Consider the following 23050-nt stretch of genomic DNA (forward strand, 5'->3'; position numbering starts at 1 on the left):
CCCTGTGTCTGTACTCACTGGCTGTCTCCACTGGAAAGAGGCAGATCATGTGTGTGGTGTCCTTTATATATGGGTTGGTGTAATCCCCTGTGGTGGTGTCACCTCTGTGTGTATCGCGAATGTCCATTGGTCGTGTCCTATCCAACTGATCTATTGGTTGAGTGTGTGTGTGTGTGATGTCTCTGGTGCTCCCTCTAGTGTCTAGCTAGCCTACATGCATTTACATTGATGCACATCACCACATTCCCTTTTTTATATGTTACATATTTTTTGTACACTTTGATAAAATTGAACAAAGAGCAGGTAGATAAGGTAAGGTATATACAAGTCATGGGAACAGTGATTAAACAATAAGTCCAAATCATTCGTGTGAATCCAAAAACCATCAATCATCATGGTTAAATGTCTCTCTTGGTTATGAACGCCATCAACGTCCCTGTACCACAGGAACCAAGAAGTGGTCAAGTCACTTTGCTGTCTGATTTGGAGTCCCTTTCTTTTTTCGATGTTTGTGATGGTGCTGTTGGATGGCATCTTGTAGCTGATAAGGTGTTGATGTTGAAGAGGTACCAACAACAGTATCATTCGGGGTCATGGATGTGCCATGTGTTGAAGTTGGATAAGACTGTACATACTGGTTCTGGCCACATGCTGTGCAGAAAGGGTGATCCTGCTGAGAACCATTGAAGTTTGTTGAATTGGAAACAGAATTGCTGCTCGCATAAATACCTGGTGATGGTGTGAAACTAGAACCTTGCATCTGATAGGAATATGCCGTCTGGCCAGGCTGGGGTGCAGCAAATCCTGGGCTGGAACTAAGGTATTCAGTCTGTAGTGCAGATTGCGCTTGCGGTAGTCCTCCTTAGTGGGCAATCCGTAGTGCTGGCCTGTTTGAGAAGATGCTGCATAGACTGCTGGCTGCTGCATGCCTGAATACTGGGTTGGTCCAGCATGAGCTGTCATTGGCTGCACTGCTGGTGTGGAAGAAATGTGTGGATATAGCTGTGGTGAATATTGGTGTATTCCTCTTGGACTGAAGCCGCTGCTTGTTATTACTGACCCAGTGTAATTGTTAAGTGATCCACCTCCTGTCGTTGTCACCCTGAGCGTGCCATCACTGAGGTTGCTGCACTCCCTGTCTGGAGTAAAGTCCGGCTTACGTGAATCAGAGTCGGCGTTTGGTTGCTCCCCATCTGGAGTCCTGTCTGTTTTAACTGAGTCAGTGTTGGTTTGTTGATGCTCCCTGTCTGGAGTCTTAGCAGGCTCACTGGAGTCAGCTGAGATTTCTTGAAGCTGCACATCTGGAGTCGGAACATGCAGTATTGCATTGACTTGTGGAGAGATTTGACCAAATGAGGGTGGAAGTATTGTCGTGTCACCAGAGTCACCAGTGGTCTCACAGTGATCGTCTAGTGCCTCTGTACACACTAGCTGAGGTCTGTCACTTTGCACATCTTGCATGGGAAGTGGGATGCTGTTGTCACTCATCTCACATACCGTGGGTAGATCCTCAGTAGCTGCTTGTTGTTCACTTGGGTTGGGTAAATTGTCAGAGTCTTCATCTGGTGGTGCAAACAATGTGTGTGGACTGTCATTGTCTTGCTGTTGTCCTTCATTTGGGCTTGGACTGTCATCGTCGCTTTGTTCTTCACTGTAGCATGATAGACCGTCATGGTCATCCTGCTGTGCACTGGAGTGTGGTAGACTGTCATAGTCTTCTTGCTGTTTACTTGAGCATGGCAGACTTGCATCGCCTGCCGCTAGTTGGTCACAGGAGTTTGCTAGACCCTCATGGTCTTGTTCCTGCAAGGACTGCGCATCGGAGTCTTGCGTTGCTTCTATCGTGGAGGCTGTCCACGAGCTCGCTGCGGAGGCTTGTGTCACTGGAGTCACGTCTTGTGTGTACAAGGACTGCGCTCTGGAGTCTTGTATTTCTGCAATCGTGGAGTCTGTCCACGAGCTCGCTGCGGAGGCTTGTGACACTGGAGTCACTTCTTGTTCATGCAAGGACTGCGGTGTGGAGTCTTGCGTGTCTTCTTTCGAGGAGTCGGGAACCCTGAGCGGTGCGTGGACCGCGCTCTGTGTGGCAGCAGGCCACTCTCTGTGGGCTTGTACCGCTCTCTGTCTCTTGGTTTCAGGCTGCAGCATAATCCTGCACTCACGAGTCGGGATGTCATATCTGCTGGGCTGAAGATCCTCAAATCCGAAGAATTCGTCGTCGGGGTCGCCAATGTGCAACACGTCTAGTTGCGGTTCGGATTTGGTACTGGGGTAGCCTCCCAAGGTGAAAGGTTCGTCTGAGTCGTTGTCTTCTAGGACCATATCATCACTGTTTGCATCGGAGCTGGCATTGGGCTCGCGAGGTCCAGAGAAAATGTAATGGTCGGTTTCAAAGTGTTCAAGGTCGGAATCATCGGTTTGGGCATAGGTAACTGCTTGTTGCAGGGCTCTTCGGAGGTTAATTTCATTTCCTGGTTCGATTTGAAGCATTGTGCTGACATTCCAGTTGAAAGAAGGTTGTTTTACGGCTTTAAAAGATTTTTTCTTTGATTTGGGACGTTTCCCCTTTAAATGGGCGTGGTCCGGGGCCTCTGACGTCATGACACATGTGAGATCATATGTAGGAAGCATTCGCTGTTCCTGTACCGATGGCTGTTTTCGTGATTGCGTATGCGCGGCATCTTGCGCATGCTCAAACGGACCTTCCCGTTCTGTGTGCTTCTCGCATAACTGCGCAACTGCAGTCCCTTTAGAAAGATGACCGCCGATCAAAACTGTTCTCTGCTCCGGGATCACAGCCTCGTGGTGAGTACTGGCGCTTCTCTTACCTTTTCTTGCTGGTTGGAGTGTGTTTTCCTCACAGTATTTGCCGAATTTGTCCAGGACTGCCTGGAAGTCACTCCTGTTTTGCCCTTTGGAGAACTTGAATTTTTAAAAGATTTCTTCTGCTCTGGCACCGGCGGTGGTGAGGAGAAGCTCTGTCTTTTCAGCATCGGCCACGTCTTATAGGTTGGCTGCTACCAGGAAGATTTCAAACATTTGCCAGGGTACCCGCCAGTTTTCGCGGAGATCGCCGTGGCACTGGAGCTGCTGCGGAAGCCGGATCTCGAACATCTTGCCTGGGTATCGTTGCTGGTTGTCACTGTACGCTGAGGTATGGCTATATGGATTGAAACAGCTCAGTCCTGGTACCATGATTTGTTATGTTGTAGGTGTAACATAAGCGGCTTCCTTGTGGTGCACTTGACAAAGGAAGGTTCAGACGTGGAGATAACTTCAACACGTTTATTAAACTATTAACACTTCTAATACTCGGGTTCGACACTACTGCTAATCCTACTATAGCTACCCAGACTGACTAACCAGTTGCTGCAATCCACGTGGTGGGTGTAATATTGAATCAACTCTGTGTCTGTACGCACTGACTGTCTCCGCTGGAAATAGGCAGATCATGTGTGTGGTGTCCTTTATATATGGGTTGGTGTAATGCCCTCCTGTGGTCGTGTCACCTCTGTGTGTATCGTGAATGTCCATTGGTCGCCTCCTATCTAACTGATCTATTGGTTGAGTGTGTGTGTGATGTCTCTGGTGCTCCCTCTAGTGTCTAAGTAGCCTACATGCATTTACATTGATGCATATCACCACACATGTGTGCACATTCGTGTCCCAGATGAAAGTATAAGATGGCGATATCAGATCTCATTTATAAATCTGGAGCAATGTACAAAAGTAGCCGATTCAATGTGTGACAGGGCGGCACGTGGCACAGTGGTTAGCGCTGCTGCCTCACAGCGCCCCGGGTTCAATTCTGGCCTCGGGTGACTGTGCGGAGTCTGCACATTCTCTCCGTGTCTGCGTGGGTTTCCTCCGGGTGCTCCGGTTTCCTCTCACAGTCGAAAGATGTGCAGGTTAGGTGGATTGGCCTTGATCAATACTCAGGGTGACAGGGATAGGGTGGGGTGGGGGTGATGGGCCTGGGTAGACTGCAGATTCGACGGGCCACCTGCGCTGAAGGGATTCTACGATTCAATTTAAATTATCCCCACCATTGCCACAGTAAGCACACTTTGAGAGTATCTGATTGGCTGTAAAGCGTTTTTGGGAAGTCCTGGGGCAGGATTCTCCAACCCCCCGCCGGGCCGGAGAATTGCTGGGAGGCGTGGTGAATCCCGCCGGCTGCCGAATCCCCAGCGCCGTGGATTTGGAGGGGGCGGGAATCGCTCCGTGCCGGTCGGCAGCCTCGCCCCAGCGATTCTCCGGCCCGTTTTCGGCCTGTCCCGCCGGCGTTTGTTACACCAGGTATTTGCCGGAGGGACCTGGCTGCGCGAGCGGCCTCCTGGGTCCACAGGGGGGGCGCGGGGGAATCTGGCCCCGGGGGGTGCCCCCACGGTGGCCTGGCCCGTGATCGGGGCCCACCGATCCGCAGGCGGGCCTGTGCCATGGGGGCACTCTATTGTTCCGCGTCGGCCGCTGTGGTCCTCCGCGATGGCCGACGCGGAGATGAACCCCCCTGCGCATACGCTGGGATGATGCCAGCACACGCTGGCACTCCCGCGCATGTGCCAACTCGCGCCGGCCAGCGAAGGCCCTTCGGCGCCGGTTGGCGTGGCGCCAAGCCCCTTCCCCGTCGGCCGGTGGCGCAAAAAACTCCGGGGCCGGCCTAGCCCCGCAGCCCGACGCCGGACCGCGGCGGTGGTTCACGCCACTCCGTCCCGCCGGGACCCCCAGCCCCGCCGGGTAGGGGAGAATCCCCGCCCTGATGTCACAATAGCTGCTTTAGGCTGGTTTAGCTCAGTGGGCTAGACAGCTGGTTTGTGATGCAGAACAAGGCCAGCAGCGCGGGTTCAATTTCCGTACCAGCTGGGAATTCTGAATTCTCCCTCTGTGTACCCGAACAGGCGGCGGAATGTGGCGACGAGGGGATTTTCACAGTAACTTCATTGCAGTGTTAATGTAAGCCTACTTGTGACAATAAAGATTATTATTATTATAAATGCAAGTCCTTTCTTTGCATGATTGGCCAAAGTCTTAAGTTACATCCAAAGAATTAAAGATACGAATAAAAGGGCAAATATATCTCTGTTTTTTTAAATGTGAGGACAAAGCCCTCTTTTAGTTTTGGTTTCCTGCCACACACCAAGCAAGAAATTGCTTGAACCTTAGTCGGCACCACAATTAGACCCACTGCCTGGTCCCTTGCCCATTGCTGCTTCCTTCATCAGTTGCCAGGAATCATAAGGCAACCTTGGATCTTTATTCGCTCCTGTGTAAGGGAGGGGACCGGCCTGTACTCGACCCTCCTCCGTCCCCCACTCCCCCACCATCCCCAAGCGGCCTGCAGTGTGGCTGAGATCAGATGTGTACTGGAGAGAATGCAACCTGTGTCAGGAGCTTCAATGTACTGTGCCACCATGTCCTATCCAGATCCTTTTCTATTGAAGTGATTGAAGGGCAGTGTCGAGAAGAACTGAACTTTGCTTTGTTCCCACTCCAGGGGATTATTCTGCCGCAGGTTTTCACTGGCCTCACTGCCAACATCTTCAATGCCGTAGTGAATTACCTCTTGCTCTATGTGCTGACGCTGGGAGTGCCGTAAGTACCATTCTTTGTCCAAACGAATGATCTGATTTGTGATTTTCCTTCCCTCCAGGTTACTCTTGGAATCACCCCCCCCCCCCCCCCCCCCCACCCCCCCCCACCCCCCCCACCCCCCCCCCCCACTCTGTAGGAGGTCAGTGAGCAAATGAGCTGCAGAATTGCCTGAAGGAGGACGGTATGTAGCCCCTCAAGCCTGTTCTGCCCAATGAATTTGACCATGATGGGAGTCTGCTTCAACTCTATTTACCCACGTTACCCAACAAAAACCTATCAGTCGTAATCATGAAAGCTCAAATTGCCCCCAAACTTCCACAGGCTTCGAAAGAGACAGTTCCACATTTCTACTCCATTGAACCATAGAGTCCCTACAGTGCAGAAGCTGGCCGTTCGCCCCATCGAGTCTGCACTGGCCCTCCGGAAAGTGCACCCTACCTAGGCCCATCCAATCCCAGCAACCCCGTAACCCCACCTAATCTGCACATCTTTGGACACTTAAGGGGCAATTTAGCGTGACCAAGCCACCTAGCCTGCACGTCTTTGGACTGATGGGAGGAAACCGGAGCACCCGGAGGAAACCCACGCAGACACGGGGCAGAACGTGCAGACTCCGCACAGACAGTCGCCCGAGGCCGGAATCAAAGCCGGGTCCCTGGCGCTGTGAGGCAGCAGTGCTAGCCACTGTGCCCCTCCCCGCCACCCACCCCCGTGCTGCCCGTGGTTCAAAGAACTCTTCGTACTTGCTGTGGGGGGAAAGTGGTTTTGCCCTAAGATGGAATGTAAGGGGTTGACGGTCGGACCGCCCACCAGTAAATCTGATCCCACACAACCTGTGCAGTGAGCTGTCAGCTGCTCACACATGCAGATTTTTAAACGTACTCTGTGTTCCTTCCTCATTTAACTCCTAGTTTATTTTTCCTATACACCCTCATTGGTGTTGGCTGTAAAAGGTGAAGCAGCTGATCAAAGCAAAGCTGGGCTTTATAAATAGAGGGGATATTGCAAAAGTAAGAAAATCCGACAAAACAGTCCTAACTCTCTGGTTGGGGCTTCTGCTGGAATTTAGTGCCCAATTCTGGGCACCACAATTTAGGATGGATGTCAAGGCCTTGGAGGCTGAGTAGATAGTGCTCACCAGAATATACTGGTGTAGAAGGACATTAATGTGAGGATTGGTTGCCCGCTTAGAGAATACATTAATACCTAGTTGCTATTAAAGAAAAGGCACTTACTAAAGCATGATGGGAATGCTGGATTATATTTTAACACTGCTTTTGAACAAAACTCAGAAGGTCGGGTAATGTAAACAAAATGCTGCTACCAAACAGCTAAAACCTTATTATGCTCACAAGTTGTTTTAGCAAGGGCAAGAAATACAGATTCCCCCAAGGTTAGTTGAACATAAACATGGCCAGCCACATGCTGTTTACTTCTGGAGCTGTATATTTCAAACTATAAAGATAAGGGGCTGGATTGTCCCAAAATGGGGCTGTGTCCCCACGTTGGGGTCAAAATGCAGGCATTGCACTCCCCAGTTTCCTGCAAAAAATAAAAGGCGATTCATTTACCTTCTGGGGGCTAGCAGGGACCCGGGGGAGCTTCACGCAGCTTTGGCTGCGTATACGGACCCCCGCACTTCCGGTTCTTGGTCCGCGGCAGCCTCCAGAGGCTGTGCCGAGCACCATGGTGGACTCAGACCGCGGACCAACACCAACAATCTGACACGGATTTCTCAGCGTTCAAAATGCAAATGAGAATGGGATTTGAATTTGGGGTCTGGTAGTATCAGGTATTGCAGTACCCGAGAGGCTGTAGACCATTGGGTAAGCCTAGCAGCTTACCATTGGCTGTTTGTACCGAAGCTGCTGGGGAACAGTCTATTAAAGCCTTCAGTTGTGATACAACCTCATCTTCGAGTTTAATTGATCGTGCATCATGGGGAAAATGATGGGGAAGGCCTGCTTCTTTAAATATGCTCCCAGGGACCCGGGCATGGGCTGTGGCGACTGTGAGAGACAGAAAACCACGAGAATGTTGAGTTCCTGCTCTGTGTGGTTGTGCTGGCCATCACTGGAGGCCCCCAGGATTACATGTACAGCTTTCTGGAGCTGAAAGTGAAGTGTGGCATTGTCTTGGGTTGTGCTAGTCTGTTTAGATCATAGATCATAGATCATAGAATTTACAGTGCAGTAGGAGGCCATTCAGCCCATCGAGTCTGCAATGGCTCTTGGAAAGAGCACCCTACCCAAGATCAACACCTCCACCCTATCCCCATAACCCAGTAACTCCACCCAACACTAAGGGCAATTTTGGACACTAAGGGCAATTTAGCATGACCAATCCACCTAACCTGCACATCTTTGGACTGTGGGAGGAAACCGGAGCACCCGGAGGAAACCCACGCAGACACGGGGAGGATGTGCAGACCACGCACAGAAAGTGACCCAAGCCGGAATCGAACCTGGGACCCTGGAGCTGTGAAGCGATTGTGCTATCCACCGTGCTGCCCAAAAAATGTTTAAAACCCAGTTAAACTTTCACTGAGTTGTTATCCATCAGAGGCCGCCTTTAACGCATAAACATATTGTTTCTCAGAGGTTCGGCTGCTGCCAATGTTGTCTCTCAGTACTGTCAAGCTATTCTCCTGTTTGGATACATTCGATGGAAGAAGTTGTACGTCGGAACATGGACAGGTAATTTCCAGTCTATTTGTAAGCACTGTTGCTTTCCTATTAAAGACTTCTTAATTTATTCTCCGCCCACCACCCCCACATCTTTTCCTTCCCCCTCCTCGCCTAATGTCACTCTCTGGGGGCACGTTTCCCACTGGGCTTCTATCTTGCACAAGTGAGCACGATTCAAACGTGCAAATTGTTACCGTCTTAACAGGACATTCAACCATATTAGGGCCTCACCGCTGAGCTCCGCGATCTCCCCACCTGACGTCCACACACACTTGGAGTTGCCATTGCTGTTTGGATGTATTCCTGGATGTTCAATCACATGGACACCGACTGCCGCGCCCCCACCAGTATGCCCCATTGACACGACGCACCGTTTCCCACGCTGATTGAGAAGTGCGTTTCCTAATTACCTGATTGGACGATTCTCAACTTCAGTCAACCGGCCCTTCCCCATCTCCAACTTTTCTTATAACTCACAACCAAATGCGTTCAAGGAAATTTTGAAAGACAACGCCGTTTTTCAAAATGTCCTAATGAATTTAGTTCCAGGCAGTGGCCTGGAGATTGACTCTCAACTTCTCAGCACTCCAGGGCAATCTGACACGCAGGCATTTTCCAACGGTTCATCTTGGCAACTCTGGGCCCGGGGCACTCAGTTGGCCGGCTGGGTGCAAGTCGCAGATTGAAAGTAGAAACTTCGCTGGCCTCTCACTTTCAGTCGCACAGCAGCAGCGTGCTTACACAGTAGTGCACGCCATTCTCCAACTGAGAGGGCAAGCAGAATGGCCTGTGTCAGGGCCTTTTGCTTTTACGAGAGGAAACCACTCGTGAAAAGACGTGTTGGAGAAGTACATCATTAAATTAACACCCACTTAATGACGTAGCTAAGGCCTAAATATTGAGCTGCGCCGAATGGATTGAATGATCTTCCCTTGCTCCTACCTTCTCTTCTCCTGATGTTCTTGTCAGCTATTTTGGCCTAGATTTTCCAAAATTACTGAGATTAACGTCAGGAGTCTGGCCTGGAACAGCAGCCAATACCGTGCTTGTCATTTGTGCCTCGTGTCAAAACAACGAGAGGATCTTCATGTTTAATGGGGCCAGCGAAAATGGAGAGCTGGGACCCAGAATAGGGTAAGGAACTGGTTGGTTACTAAAATGGCCCCACTTCCACTTTTTTTGCATGAAATCAAATTATTTCGCCGCTGCCGCCCCTGTTTCCCCCAGGTCAGGGCCGGTCAGCGTCACAGAGCTCCTACTGGCCGCCCGCCTGCATGAGATCATGGGGCGTCATTCTCCGACCCCCCGCCGGGTCGGAGAATGGCCGTTGGCCGCCGTGAATCCCGCCCCCGCCCCCGCCGAAGTCTCCGCTCCCGGAGATTGGGCGGGGGCGGGAATCCAGCCGCGCCGGTTGGCGGGACCCCCCGCTGGATTCTCCGGCCCGGATGGGCCGAAGTCCCGCCCAGGAATTGCCTGTCCCGCCGACGTAAATCAAACCTGGTATTTACCGGCGGGACCAGGCAGCGTGGGCGGGCTCCGGGGTCCTGGGGGGGGGGCGCGGGGCGATCTGACCCCGGGGGGTGCCCCCACGGTGGCCTGGCCCGCGATCGGGGCCCACCGATCCGCGGGCGGGCCTGTGCCGTGGGGGCACTCTTTCCCTTCCGCCTCCGCTACGGCCTCCACCATGGCGGAGGCGGAAGAGACTCTCCCCACTGCGCATGCGCGGGAAACTTTCAGCGGCCGCTGACGCTCCCGCGCATGCGCGGGGAAACTGACAGCGGCCGCTGACGCTCCCGCGCATGCGCCGCATTTCCGCGCCAGCTGGCGGGGCAACAAACGCCATTTCCGCCAGCTGGCGGGGCGGAAATCCCTCCGGCGTCGGCCTAGCCCCTCAATGTTGGGGCTAGGCCGCCAAAGATGCGGAGACTTCCGCACCTTTTTGCCGGCGCGATGCCCGTCTGATTTGCGCCGGCTTTGGCGCCAGTCGGCGGGCATCCCGCCGTTGGGGGAGAATTTCGCCCCATAGAACATACAGTGCAGAAGGAGGCCATTCGGCCCGTTGGGTCTGCACAGACTCACTTAAGCCCTCACTTCCACCCTATCCCCGTAACCCAATAACCCCTCCTAACGTTATTTCTTTTGGTCACTAAGGGCAATTTAGCATGGCCAATCCACCTAACCTGCACGTCTTTGGACTGTGGGAGGAAACCGGAGCACCCGGAGGAAACCCAAGCTCGAAGTCAGGTGGTGAGCTCTTAACGAGCTCCTTAATGACCTCAAGCCACCCGGTAAGGAGGTTGACCGTTCCTCCCTGTGGCCTGGTGAACTGGTGATCCACGGCACTGCTCTGGGGTTCCAGGCCCAAATGCCACCACAGCAGATGGTCGAATTTGAATTCAGGCATGGGTGAGCGGAAAAATTCTCTCTGTTCTTTCCCTGTCCTTGGGAAAATCGATTGGGATAGATGTGGCAAATTGGCACGCAGGGCACTTTCGTTCTGCCATCCCACTTTCATTCCCGCTAAATCTGAAAGGGGGGGGGGGGCATTTTTGGCCTTCCTGTATCATGCCGGTAACGCTATTCTTTTAATCTAGGATGGTCTACTGACTGCCTGCAGGAATGGGGCAACTTTGTGAGGCTGGCAGTTCCCAGCATGCTTATGCTCTGTATTGAATGGTGGACCTACGAAGTTGGAACTTTCCTAGCAGGTAAAAGGAATGTCCCTTCCTCAAAAATCTCTCGGCTCCTCGTCTTCCAACACATTTGAGACATTCCGACGTCGTCGAACGGGCTTTCTAAATGCAAGTTAATTCGTTAAATGGGGAATGCAAGTTTCCCTCAGGCCAACAGCCCAAGGCAAATTCAAAGTCTCCTTATGGATGAGGTGCCTCCGGGCCACTTCTACCCCTTCTGGAGAACAGCCTTATCTAATATCTGTCCCCAAAAATCCAACAGACGGGCAGAAGAACCATCCATCAGGGGCCATCGGATCTCCCATTGCTAAAGGTCATTATCCCAATGTGCCTATTGCTCCAAGAGTTCTTGAATAATATGGCAGGGTTTGAGCGGGAGGACTGAGGTGAGAAGAAATTTCTTCACCCCGAGAGTGCTGGATCTGTCGGATTCGCCACCACAGAAAGTAATTGAGGCCAAAACATTGTGTCATTTCAAGGATGAATTAGATACAGCTCTTGGGGCTAAAGGGATCAAGGGATATGGGGGGAAGGCGGGATCAGGGTATTGAACTTGATGATCAGCCATGATCATAATCATAGAATCATAGAATTCACAGTGCAGAAGGAGGCGATTTGGCCCATCGAGTCTGCACCGGCCCTTACAAAGAGCACCCGACTCAAGCCCACGGATCTATCCTATCCCCGTAACCCAGTAACCCCTAGTTAACCTTTTTTGGACACTAAGGGCAATTTAGCACGGCCAATCCACCTAACCCGCACATCTTTGGACTGTGGGAGGAAACCAGAGCACCCGGAGGAAACCCACGCAGACACGGGGAGAACGTGCAGACTCCGCACAGACAGTGACCCAAGCCGGGAATCGAACCTGGGACCCTGGAGCTGTGAATCAACTGTGCTAACCACTGTGCTACCGTGCTGCCCAAATGAATGGTGGAGCTGGCTCGAAGGGCCGAATGGCCTCCTCCTGCTTCTATTTTCTATGTTTCAATGTAAAATACAAGGAAATCCGAACTGGACAGAACCAATTGAAAGTAACCGTGAATGAATCGAATAAGGAACTTGGGGGATGTTGTAAGCAATGTTCCCTCTAATCTGCATGGGCGGGGCAATCTGGGATGTCGGGGACAGGTACCAACAAGGCCATAAATAACCAGCATTCTCTTTAAGATGGGTGTGTGGCTGTGAGATGGCTTTGAAGGGACCAGTGGAACAAACAGGTTGCGAACAATGGAGAAATAAAAAGAGGAACATTTGATAGTTAACCTTTCCTATGAGCACTTGGAAACACTAAGACTGAAAATGACAAGTGCTGTAACCATGGATTCACTTTGATAACTCGCAAAGGAGATTAGCAGGCACACACGATAATAATTTGCTTCAGTTATATTTCTCCACCAGGATCATGCGGAGGAGGGTTTGAACTTTGGGTTGCTGTGTGTTTCTATTGTTGTTCATGTTTCCAATGATCCAGTCTGATTCTCGCACTGACAGATTGGGGTAGAGCAGTTGGATTTCCTGTTGGAGTTGCACCAACTTTACATTCACTGGCTTTCAAATAAGTGTCCCTGCATCTCCAGTCCTTCTGACTTTCTCCTGACTGTGATTTCAACTTCACCTATTTAAAACAAAGGTTCAACCGCTTCTGAGAGGTTTCTATGGATTTGCAATTATCTATCTGGCCACACCTCGGGGAGACCCTGGGGACAAAATAGAAGCATAGAAATTTACAGCGCGGAGCCATGCCATTCAGTCCATCATTTCCAAGATGGCTAATCCAGCTTAATCCCATTTTCCAATCTTTGGTGGCACTTCAAGAGCTTGTCCAAGTACTCCTGAAATGTTATGAGGCTCTCTGTCTCTATCACCCTTGAAGGCAGTGAGTTCCAGACCCCCACCACCTTCTGGGTGAAAACATTTTCCCTTGGGCCTCTCTCCAAACAATTTACTCGAACTCTATGTGCCCTGGTTGTAGACCACTCAACCAAGAACAACAGGGACCTCCCATCCACTCTATCTAGACCCCTCAGAACTCGATATACTTCAGGTAAGATCTCAGCTGAAAGAGAGGATCGACCTGCTGAATCTGAACAATGTTAGACTCATCTCCACTGTCATGTTGGTTCAGGTTTTCTAGAATGGTGACAGGTATCAGCTTATATCAGGGTTGATTACTGACTGCTGGGTTACTAATCACACATGCATTTGCAAGCTGTTGCTGTTAGAAAGGCAGGTGGTGCTACTTCTGCATTGACCATTCAGCCCATCGAGCCTGCACCAACCTTGTGAACGAGCACTCCACCTAGGCACACCCCACCCCCGCCCTATCCCTGTAACCCCATGCATTGATCATGACACTAAGGGACAATTTAGCATGGCGAATCCACCTAACCGGCACATCTCTGGACTGTGGGAGGAAACCGGAGCACCCGGAGGAAACCCACGCACACACGGGGAGAACAGACACTCACCCGAGGCCAGAATTGAATTTGGGTTTCTGCCGCTGTGAGGCAGCAGTGCTAACCACTGTGCCACCGTGCTGCCGCTGCCCTCTGTTCAGGGGCAGGGGAACAGTTTTCGGCCATTCAGCCATTCCATCTTTCAATTAAATTTACATCTTATCTCAGCTACCCATGCTTATTCCATGTCCCTTATTACCCTTCCCCAGGAAGTCTTGTAGTGCAGTGGGTGACTTGCCTTTGAGCCTGAACCTTCGGGTGTCACCCCAGGACTTGATGGCCAAGAAAGGTGCGTTCATAATGTGGCCAACAGGTTGATTATCAACCAACACAAACCTTCCAACATGCCAATGGCAGGCGGTAAGAGTGGAAGAGACTCCAGGTCAACCATGGTGAGTGGTGCCCCTCAAGATAAACCTCTGGTGACAGAATTGCAACCTGTTCCTCACATCTGATGAACATCTGTCTCGTGCACCACTAGGCGGGGAGAGAAAAACAACAACAACATTACCCATTACCAGGTCTGAAATGGCCTGTTCCTTGGTTGGTTCCAGAATGTAGTGTTCTAAGGGCGGCACGGTAGCACAGTGGTCAGCACTGTTGCTGCACAGCGCCAGGTCCCTGGTTCGATTCCTGGCTTGGGTCACTGTTTGCGGAGTCTGCACGTTCTCCCCGTGTCTGCGTGGGTTTCCTCCGGGCGCTCCGATTTCCTCCCACAAGTCCGCTTGTTCGGTGAATTGGACGTTCTGAATTCTCCCTCAGTGTCCCCGAACTGTGGCGACTCGGGGCTTTTCACAGTAACTTCATTGCAGTGTTAATGTAAGCCTACTTGTGACAATAATAAAGATTAATTAATTAATTAAGAAATACCCTTCCCCAACAAAAATCTATCGATCTTCAATTTTAAATCTTTTGGTCTCAGCTCTTGAGGTGGTGTGGGTGGTGTGGAGGAATTGTGGTTGTTGGGACAAGGAGGAGATACTGAAAGTGGGGACCATCCCGAAACTACTAACATTTCATCCCCACAAGAACTTCAAAACAGTGGAGGCTGGAAATAAATCGTTGGTTCGCCCTCTTGGTGCAAGAACTGCATCATCCAGAGGAAAAATAAGTGGTACAAAAGACCCTTAGAAAAAGGAGCAGGAATTGGCCAATACAGCGCCTGGACTCTGGCCCACCATTCAATCAGAAGACTGTTGAATGTTCTTCCAAGAGTAGCTTGCATGCCCCTCCCTAATATTAAGGGAAAATTTGATCTTTTATTACTTTTTCATTTGCGTTTTAATCTCTGTGGCAGAACTTGACTCTAGTCTTTCCTGTTCATAGGGCTAATCAGTGAAGTTGAACTCGGAGCACAGTCTGTTATTTATCAAGTGTTGACAGCAGCGTACATGGTAAGGCTCAATATTGTGTACACGGGCAAGATTGTGTGCGTACACGGGCAAGACATATACCAAATATTTTTAAAATGTAACTTATTTATTTTTAGCTTATTAAAGTTATTATCGAATTGAAGGGGCAGCACGGTAGCATTGTGGATAGCACAATTGCTTCACAGCTCCAGGGTCCCAGGTTCGATTCCAGCTTGGGTCACTGTCTGTGCGGAGTCTGCACATCCTCCCCGTCTGTGCGTGGGTTTCCTCCGGGTGCTCCGGTTTCCTCCCACAGTCCAAAGATGTGCAGGTTAGGTGGATTGGCCATGATAAATCGCCCTTAGTAACCACAATTGCCCTTAATGTTGGGTGGGGTTACTGGGTTATGGGGATAGGTGGAGGTGTTGACCTTGGGTAGGGTGCTCTTTCCAAGAGCCGGTGCAGACTCGATGGGCCGAATGGCCTCCTTCTGCACTGTAAATTCTATGATAATCTATGAATGCCAAAGTGCTCAACAGACAAAAGATGGATTAATTGAACATTACTTTCAAGTTACATTTGGCTTGATATACTGCCTAAGTTCATATTTTAAAAATGTATTATTTTATGGGATGTAGGCATTTGGTGCCTATTCCCTAATTATCCTTGAGCAGAGTAGCTTGCTGGGCCATTTCAGGGGGAAATTACCACATTACTGTGGATCTGGAGTCACATGTAGGCCAGAGCAGGTAGGGTTGGTAGATTTCATTCCCTAGAGTGGACCAAATGGGTTTTTATCACAACTAATAGCTTCATGGTCATCGTTATTGAGGCTAATTTTCAATTCTACTTTTTTTTGTCCAATTTATTGAATTTAAATTCCACCAGCTGCTCTGGTGGGACTTTCATCCAAGTGCCCAGGGCATTGTCCTGGGGACCAGGATTACTCGATATTCCCACTCAGCCAGCATCTCCCCTTGAGGTCTTAACCTGTCTGTTGCTTCCACACCTGAGAGTGGCTTCAAGTTCTCTTGTTGTGGGCCAAACGTCTAGTATCAGTTCAAACCTTTTTCCAATCCCCACTTCAAAAGTTTGAATTCAGATTATTTTTTTAAAATCCCAGAAATAAATAGGCCTTGTAGCAGTGTTCATGAAACTGGCAGTTTTTCATTGTGGGGAAAAGACGTAAGTGTTAGGGAGCTATGTCTATCCACCCAGACCCACACCAATGCAATTGACCTCAAACTGCCCTTTGAAGAGGCCTGGCACAAATGTCTACCACCAATTTCTCAGAGCTTCAAAGGATGGGCAATGAATGTTCTCCTAGCCACTGGCACCCACATTCCTGAGAATGAGTAATAACTATTGATGAACTTTGAATTGAATTGGGCATCACGGTAGCATTGTGGATAGCACAATTGCTTCACAGCTCCAGGGTCCCAGGTTCGATTCCGGCTTGGGTCACTGTCTGTGCGGAGTCTGCACATCCTCCCCGTGTGTGCGTGGGTTTCCTCCGGGTGCTCAGGTTTCCTCCCACAGTCCAAAGATGTGCAGGTTAGGTGGATTGGCCATGATAAATTGCCCTTCGTGTCCAAAATTGCCCTTAGTGTTGGGTGGGGTTACTGGGTTATGGGGATAGGTTGGAGGTGTTGATCTTGGGTGGGGTGCTCTTTCCAAGAGCTGGTGCAGACTCGATGGGCCAAATGGCCTCCTTCTGCACTGTAAATTCTATCTATGAATTTGATTTATTGTCCTGTGTACCGAGGTACAGTGAAATGTATTGTTCTGCATACAGTCCAGACAGATCGTTCCATACATGAAGAAAAACATCAGAGATGTATAAGTACATACATACAGGCACAGACATCGGGTGAAGCATACGGAGTGTAGTACTGCTCAGTAGAGAAGATGTGTGGAGATCAGTTCAGTCCATAAGAGCGTCGTTCAGGAGTTTGGTAACAGCGGGGCAGAGCTGTGTCAATTTTATTATTTGTTTATGGGATGTGGGTGCAGCTGGCTGAGCCAACAGTCATTGCCCATCCCTAATTGCCCTTGGAGGGGAAGTTAAGACTCACAGAATCTACAGTGCAGGAGGAGGCCATTCAGCCCATGGAATCTGTACCGGCCCTTGGAGAGAGCACCCCACCCAAGCCCATGCCTCCACCCTAACCCAGTAACCCCACCTAACCTTTTTGGACACTAAGGGGCAATTTAGCATGGCCAATCCACCTCACCTGCACAACGCTGGACTGTGGGGGGCAAACCGGAGCACCCGGAGGAAACCCACGCAGACACGGGGAGAACGTGCAGACTCCACACAGTGACCCCAGCCGGGAGTCGAACCTGGGACCCTGGAGCTGTGAAGCAGCCGTGCTAACCACTATGCTCCATTGCTGCAGGTCTGGAGTCACATGCGGGCCAGACCAGGTAAAGATGGTAACAGTGGGGAAGAAGCTGTTTTTGAATCTGTTGGTGCGTGTTCTCAGACATTTGTATCTCCTGCCTGATGGAAGAAGTTGGAAGGGAGAATAACCCGATTTTTCTTTATTGGAACTTATTTATTGTTCTGTCTAAAATCTGACAGCCTCAAGAAGTAGGTGGTCACTCTCTCTTTCCAGGTAGTCCTTAAGGAACAGGTCACTCTTATATTTTTTTTATTATTGGCAGTTCCCCACAGTTCAGGAGTGGAATAAACAGCCTGCTCCGCTCTCCTGCATCTCCGGCGAGCTGCAGTGGTTTGGAAAAGTGCCCACTGTCCGCCACAAGCTGACTGGGGAATATAGCGTTGGGATCCCAGGGACAATAATACCCAAAGAACACAACGGAAGAGAGCAAGGGAAAATCCTAAACGACAAAGCATGTTTTATTTTGCAGCAAATATTAAATGAGAGGGTCGACTTGCACTGGACATTACTGAGAGCTTTGGTGGTGCAAAGTGGTTAGCACTGTTGCTTCACAGCTCCAGAGTCCCAGGTTCGATTCCCAGCTTTGGGCACTGTCTGTGCGGAGTCTGCATGTTTATCCCTGTGTCTGCGTGGGTTTCCTTTGCGGGGCGGGGGGGGGGGTGGGGGGTCACTGTTCTCTACTGATGGGAGGAAGGAGTCTTGTCAGTGCAAGCAAGAAGGCAGGATTACAGGCTGTGCAAGAGGTGAGCAGCAGGAGTGTGGCGGCTGCATTCAGTATTCAGTGTTCTTAAAATGGTAGCGCAATGGTTAGCACTGTTGCTTCACAGCTCCAGGGTGCCAGGTTCGATTCCAGGCTTGGGTCACTGTCCGTGCGGAGTCTGCACGTTCTCCCCGTGCGTGCGTGGGTTTCCTCCGGGTGCTCCGGTTTCCTCCCACAGTCCAAAGATGTGCGGGTTAGGTGGATTGGCCATGCTAAATTGCCCATAGTTTCCAAAATTGCCCTTTGTGTAGGGTGGGGTTACTGGGTTATGGGGATAGGGTGGAGGTGTGGATCTTGGGTAGGGTGCTCTTTCCAAGAGCCGGTGCAGACTCGATGGGCCGAATGGCCTCCTTCTGCACTGTAAATTCTATGATAATCTATGATAATCTTTCCCTAGTAGTGTAAGAGTCCTTTCTGTTTATTTCCCTTATTTCCTCTTTCTTTTATTTTTCCATTCTTATTATGATCCATGGATGATTAATGAATGTGTATCTTTAAGCCAAGCAACCTGGGGCCTTAATTCAAGTGAAGGCGAGATCACGTCCTGGTTTAAACTGGGGCTGCAGACCTTTAGGCACCAGTGCGAGAGATGGGCTGGGACTCGGTTTGATTGATTGGCTGGTGGCCAATGAATTGGCCCGAAAGGCTGTGCTCTGCCCAGTAACAGGTGGTGATTGGATCTTATCCCACTGGTGTGCATTTCAGAGCCCCAAGGTTCCAGTTTTTGCTCTGCCACCACGGAGAAAAGATCCAGCTAACTCTCTCCACAATGCTGCTGTGAGTGATATCGCTCTGTTCAGAAAGCCTGTGAGTGCTGTGTTCCTGAAACTGCATCGGCCTGAATACAAACCATGACCTGAAAGCAAGGTTTGAAGACAAGTAAAGTTCCTCTCCAGTAAAGGTGTGAGTACTGCATTGCTAAGCTACAGAGGACCTGAATGAATGGATCTAGTGAAGACTATTACAGGCTGCAAACCAGAGACTGTAATCTCCAGGCTTGCAGTGAAGAAAGTGTGCTAAAAATCGTCACCTGAAACAAAGACCCTTTTTTACCATCCACTTACGATATCTACCCCTTTCCACCCCTCTGTGTTTGTCTGTCCTGTGTGTGTGCATAGGGGATGGGGGCAAGTTGAAGTGGGATTAGGAATTAGTTAATAGTTAACCAGCTGTCTTTACTGCATACTTGTTATAAATGAACGGTAATTGTGTTAAAACCTACAAACCTGCTGACTGTAATTATTGAGTAGCCAAGGGCCAAAGATTTCAGGAATTTTTATAAGAATTATTGGTTACTTCACTTGTGTTGTGACTCTGGGACCAGTGGGGCTTGAATTGACCACGAACACATCCAGGGTGTAGTAACAGTAACCATCATCAACTATGCACTTAGAAAATGAGCCACAGCACATTATTGCAATGGGATTCTGATTGGTAGCAAGGACACTGTCCAGCATCATTCCCCCCTCGTGGATCCAATCATAGCATTGTCACAACCAATCTTACTGAGTTCAGTTAGCCAGGGATTGATTCCAGGAGGGATGATCCTAGTGCATGCAAGTAGCTCAGAGCAACATTACTTGGTGTGTAGCTGAAATGGGAACATGGCCTTTCCCATGTTACTCGGGAGCACACCAGGGTGCTGGTTGATCACCTTGATGTCAACCATCAGTTTTTAGGTTTGGCAGGTGGTTTTCTAGTTAAATGCCCTCCCTGCTGCTAACCTCTCCTATATATCTGGGCCTAGGAACCGGAGCATGGCTGGCCAGGAGAATCTCCCAATTTTACTGTCTGCCATGGGCCATTGTAAACCCACTTTCCTTGGACACCCTAGAGTGGGACTGGAACCCAGAGCTTCTGCCTCAGCAGCAGGATCACTACCCTCTGAGGCCCGGGACCTCCGACCCAACTGAGCGAGCTGGGTGAGCAGGAATCATATCTGCAGCAGCAGCATCATGCAGATAGCATATAACAAAATAATAGAACGGTCACGTTGTTCCTTTCTTTGCAGATTCCTCTAGGATGTGGTGTGGCGGCTAGTGTCCGTGTGGGTAACGCACTGGGTGCGAGGAATCCAGAGAAGGCTAAAACCTCTGCTACAGTTGCCCTATCTTCCATTGGTGAGTTTCTCACTTATCGCATTTAGTGATCAACTTGTTAACTGAAACTGTGACCATTCAGATGATTTAATGCATTTTAATTTTTTTGGGCAATCAATTCTGTGCACTAAAGTGGTGAACATAATTTGAAAGTCATAGCCACATGTACTGGGCATTCAGCCATTTCTGAAACTCTGGCCACAACTTTAAAGGCACAGCAAAATTGTGTGATGATGCAAGTTTGCATGTCAACTCCAAGCAGCCAGTGTACACCAGTCAGCACCATAGAAAGGAGGCCATTTGGCCCATCGAGTTTGCGTCAACCCTCTGAAAGAGCACCCTACCTAGGCCCAGATATATAGGAGAGGTTAGCAGCAGGGAGGGCATTTAACTAGAAAACCACCTGCCAAACCTCAAAACTGATGGTTGACATCAAGGTGATCAACCAGCACCCTGGTGTGCTCCCGAGTAACCGAATAGCCCCACTTTTGGACACTGAGGTGCAATTTACATGGCCAATCCACCCAACCCGCACATCTTTGGAATGTGTGAGAAAACCGGAGCACCCGGAAGGAACCTACGTAGAAACGGGGAAGAATGTCACAGGGTTGTACCGGTAGTACAAAGGGCATCAACATGTCGATAGTCACAATGGAGCATTGCCTCAGTTCCCTCCAGAGGTTCGGGATTTCCAACTGCATGCACTCCGACCGTGAGGCTGCATGACAAGGCTGCAAAATCTGGGGACTTTGACCCTATGATGGTTGGAGCCACTAACAAATAGAGACAATATTGAGCGTTATAGTGTGGAGTCATTTCTGATTTCACTTCGAAACTGGACTCTTCTTTTTGAAGAGCAGCAATAGGCCTGTCAGCACCTGCAAAGAGAATAGATCGATCATTATGGTTCTGGTATAAATTCTTTACCAGAAGTGTCACAACCTGACTTTGTCCTTTTTAAAATGTTTTTTATTGTTTTCAGACCGTTCCGTGTTTGCAAATCGAGCACCTTTAAATATATCCTGACCGACGTGCATCCCTCGACCAACATCACCAAAACGGGTTGTGGCCATATTGCTGATTGTGGATCTTGCTGTGTACCACATTGGCTGTCTCGTGGCGAGTTTGTGAAAGGCGCTGTGCAAATACAAACGTCTCGCTTTTTAAAAATAATTTATTTTGCATGCATTTCAACAGGTTGCTGTTCCTTGCTGATTGCAATGGTGCTGGGAGCTTCAAGAAGTATATTAGGCTACATCTTCACCACCGACAAGTCAGTAAAACTAACTTAAATGTTTCCATGAGCTTAAAAAATTCATCAGCTTTCGCTTTGTAAAGAATTAATTCAGCGATGCCTAAGCATTCTCTGACGCATCTTTCTCCTCCTCTTTGCAGAGATATTATTCAGTTAGTTTCTGATGTTGACCCAGTCATTGCTGCTTTCCACTGGTTCGAAGCCATAGCTGTGAGTGATTCAGTGGAGCTATTCTTGTATTTGGTCTCCACCCCTTAAAGCATCCATGTTTAAAACAGGGCCGTCGTTTATGTAGGTCAAGATAGATGATGACCATTCTCCACTTGCATTAAAACTTCCATTTCAAAGTTGCCGGCTGTAGCGTCTGAAGTGTTTGGCGTATTTCAGGCAAAATGACCAAAGCAAGAAGGAAATTGTTGGAACATTGGGAGCAGAAGTTGACAATTCAGCCATGCAATCAGATCATGGCTGAACTCTTCCTGGTCTCAAATCCACCTACCCACTTGTTTCCCATATCCCTTTTTGCCGTTTTAAAATCAGAAATATATCTATCTCCTTCTTGAAACCTCATTTTGTTTTTAAATTTAGAGTGTCTAATTATCGTATTTTCCAATTACGGGGCAATTTAGCGTGGCCAATCCACCTACCTTGCACATCTTTGGGTTGTGGGGGGGAGACTCATGCAGACATGGACAGTGACCCAGGGAACCTGGGACCTCAGTGGCATGAGGCAGCAGTGCTAACCACTGCGCCATCGGGCGGCCCTTCTTGAAACCATTCAATGACTCCGATTCCACCGCACTATGGGGCAGCGAGTTCCACAAATTCACCACCCTCTGCGAGACGTAGTTCCTCCTCATCTCAGTTCTAAATCTACCGCCTCTCGACCGACATCCTTGACCTCCCGTTCACTCCTGTGAATTTATGCTTCCAGATTGAGCTGTTCCCAGTAAATGTGAATCTCAGTAACACCGCACTATTTATTGTTAATTGCTTGTAGCTATCAGCAAATGCTAAATATAAACTACAATTTTATTTGAGCTTTCTGTTAATCGCGAACTCATTTGTTCAAGGGAATCAGCATAAATCTATATGGTGAACGGATTGTGCCCCCCTGACTTTAATCCCTTATGTGAAATGAAAATGAAATGAAAATCGCTTATTGTCACAAATAGGCTTCAAATGAAGTTACTGTGAAAAGCCCCTAGTCACCACATTCCAGCAAATGGGGGAGGCTGGTACTGGAATTGAACTGTGCTGCAGGCTGGCCTTGGTCTGCTTTCAAAGCCAGCGATTTAGCCCTGTGCTAAACCAGCCCCATGTGTAAGTCTTTTTGAATCATGGTTGTTGCCTTAACTCATAAGCCCTCATCCATGCCCTTTGATGCCTTTAGAATCCACTTTCCAATGCTTTCCTGCCCAGCCTACCACAATCCATCATCAGAAGTATTGAGTTCCTCTAAAACCCCCCGTCTGTACCCTAATCGCATTGCATTCTGTTCATCCATCGCCGACACGGGATCGTCAAATTTAAAATTCTAATTCTTGTTTTAAACACCCCCCCTCGCAAATCCCTGCAGCTTTACCCAGCTCGGCAACTCTCAGAGCTGGGCTCCTTCAATTTGGCCTCTTGTGCGTGGCGGATTTCTCTGCCACTCTGTTGGTGGCCATGCCCTCAGCCGCCTGGGTGTTAATTGTACGTTCATTGTATTGTTGAGGTACAGCGGCATTGTTTAATTCAATGCCCAG

At 49.5% G+C, this 23050-nt stretch overlaps 1 protein-coding gene across 1 annotated transcript in view; it reads left to right on the forward strand.

Annotated features, from left to right (window-relative positions):
• Positions 1–23050, forward strand: part of LOC140386942 (multidrug and toxin extrusion protein 1-like) — an 82943-nt gene that overhangs the window by 47938 nt on the left and 11955 nt on the right. The window contains exons 7-13 of the mRNA XM_072469855.1: positions 5495–5592; positions 8191–8288; positions 10874–10987; positions 14758–14825; positions 19960–20068; positions 21245–21320; positions 21443–21512. Of these exons, the coding sequence (XP_072325956.1) occupies positions 5495–5592; positions 8191–8288; positions 10874–10987; positions 14758–14825; positions 19960–20068; positions 21245–21320; positions 21443–21512 (633 nt within the window). The remainder of the gene's footprint in view (positions 1–5494; positions 5593–8190; positions 8289–10873; positions 10988–14757; positions 14826–19959; positions 20069–21244; positions 21321–21442; positions 21513–23050) is intronic.

The sequence above is a fragment of the Scyliorhinus torazame genome, chromosome 12 (assembly GCF_047496885.1).
Source record: "Scyliorhinus torazame isolate Kashiwa2021f chromosome 12, sScyTor2.1, whole genome shotgun sequence".
Taxonomy (NCBI): Eukaryota; Metazoa; Chordata; class Chondrichthyes; order Carcharhiniformes; family Scyliorhinidae; genus Scyliorhinus; species Scyliorhinus torazame.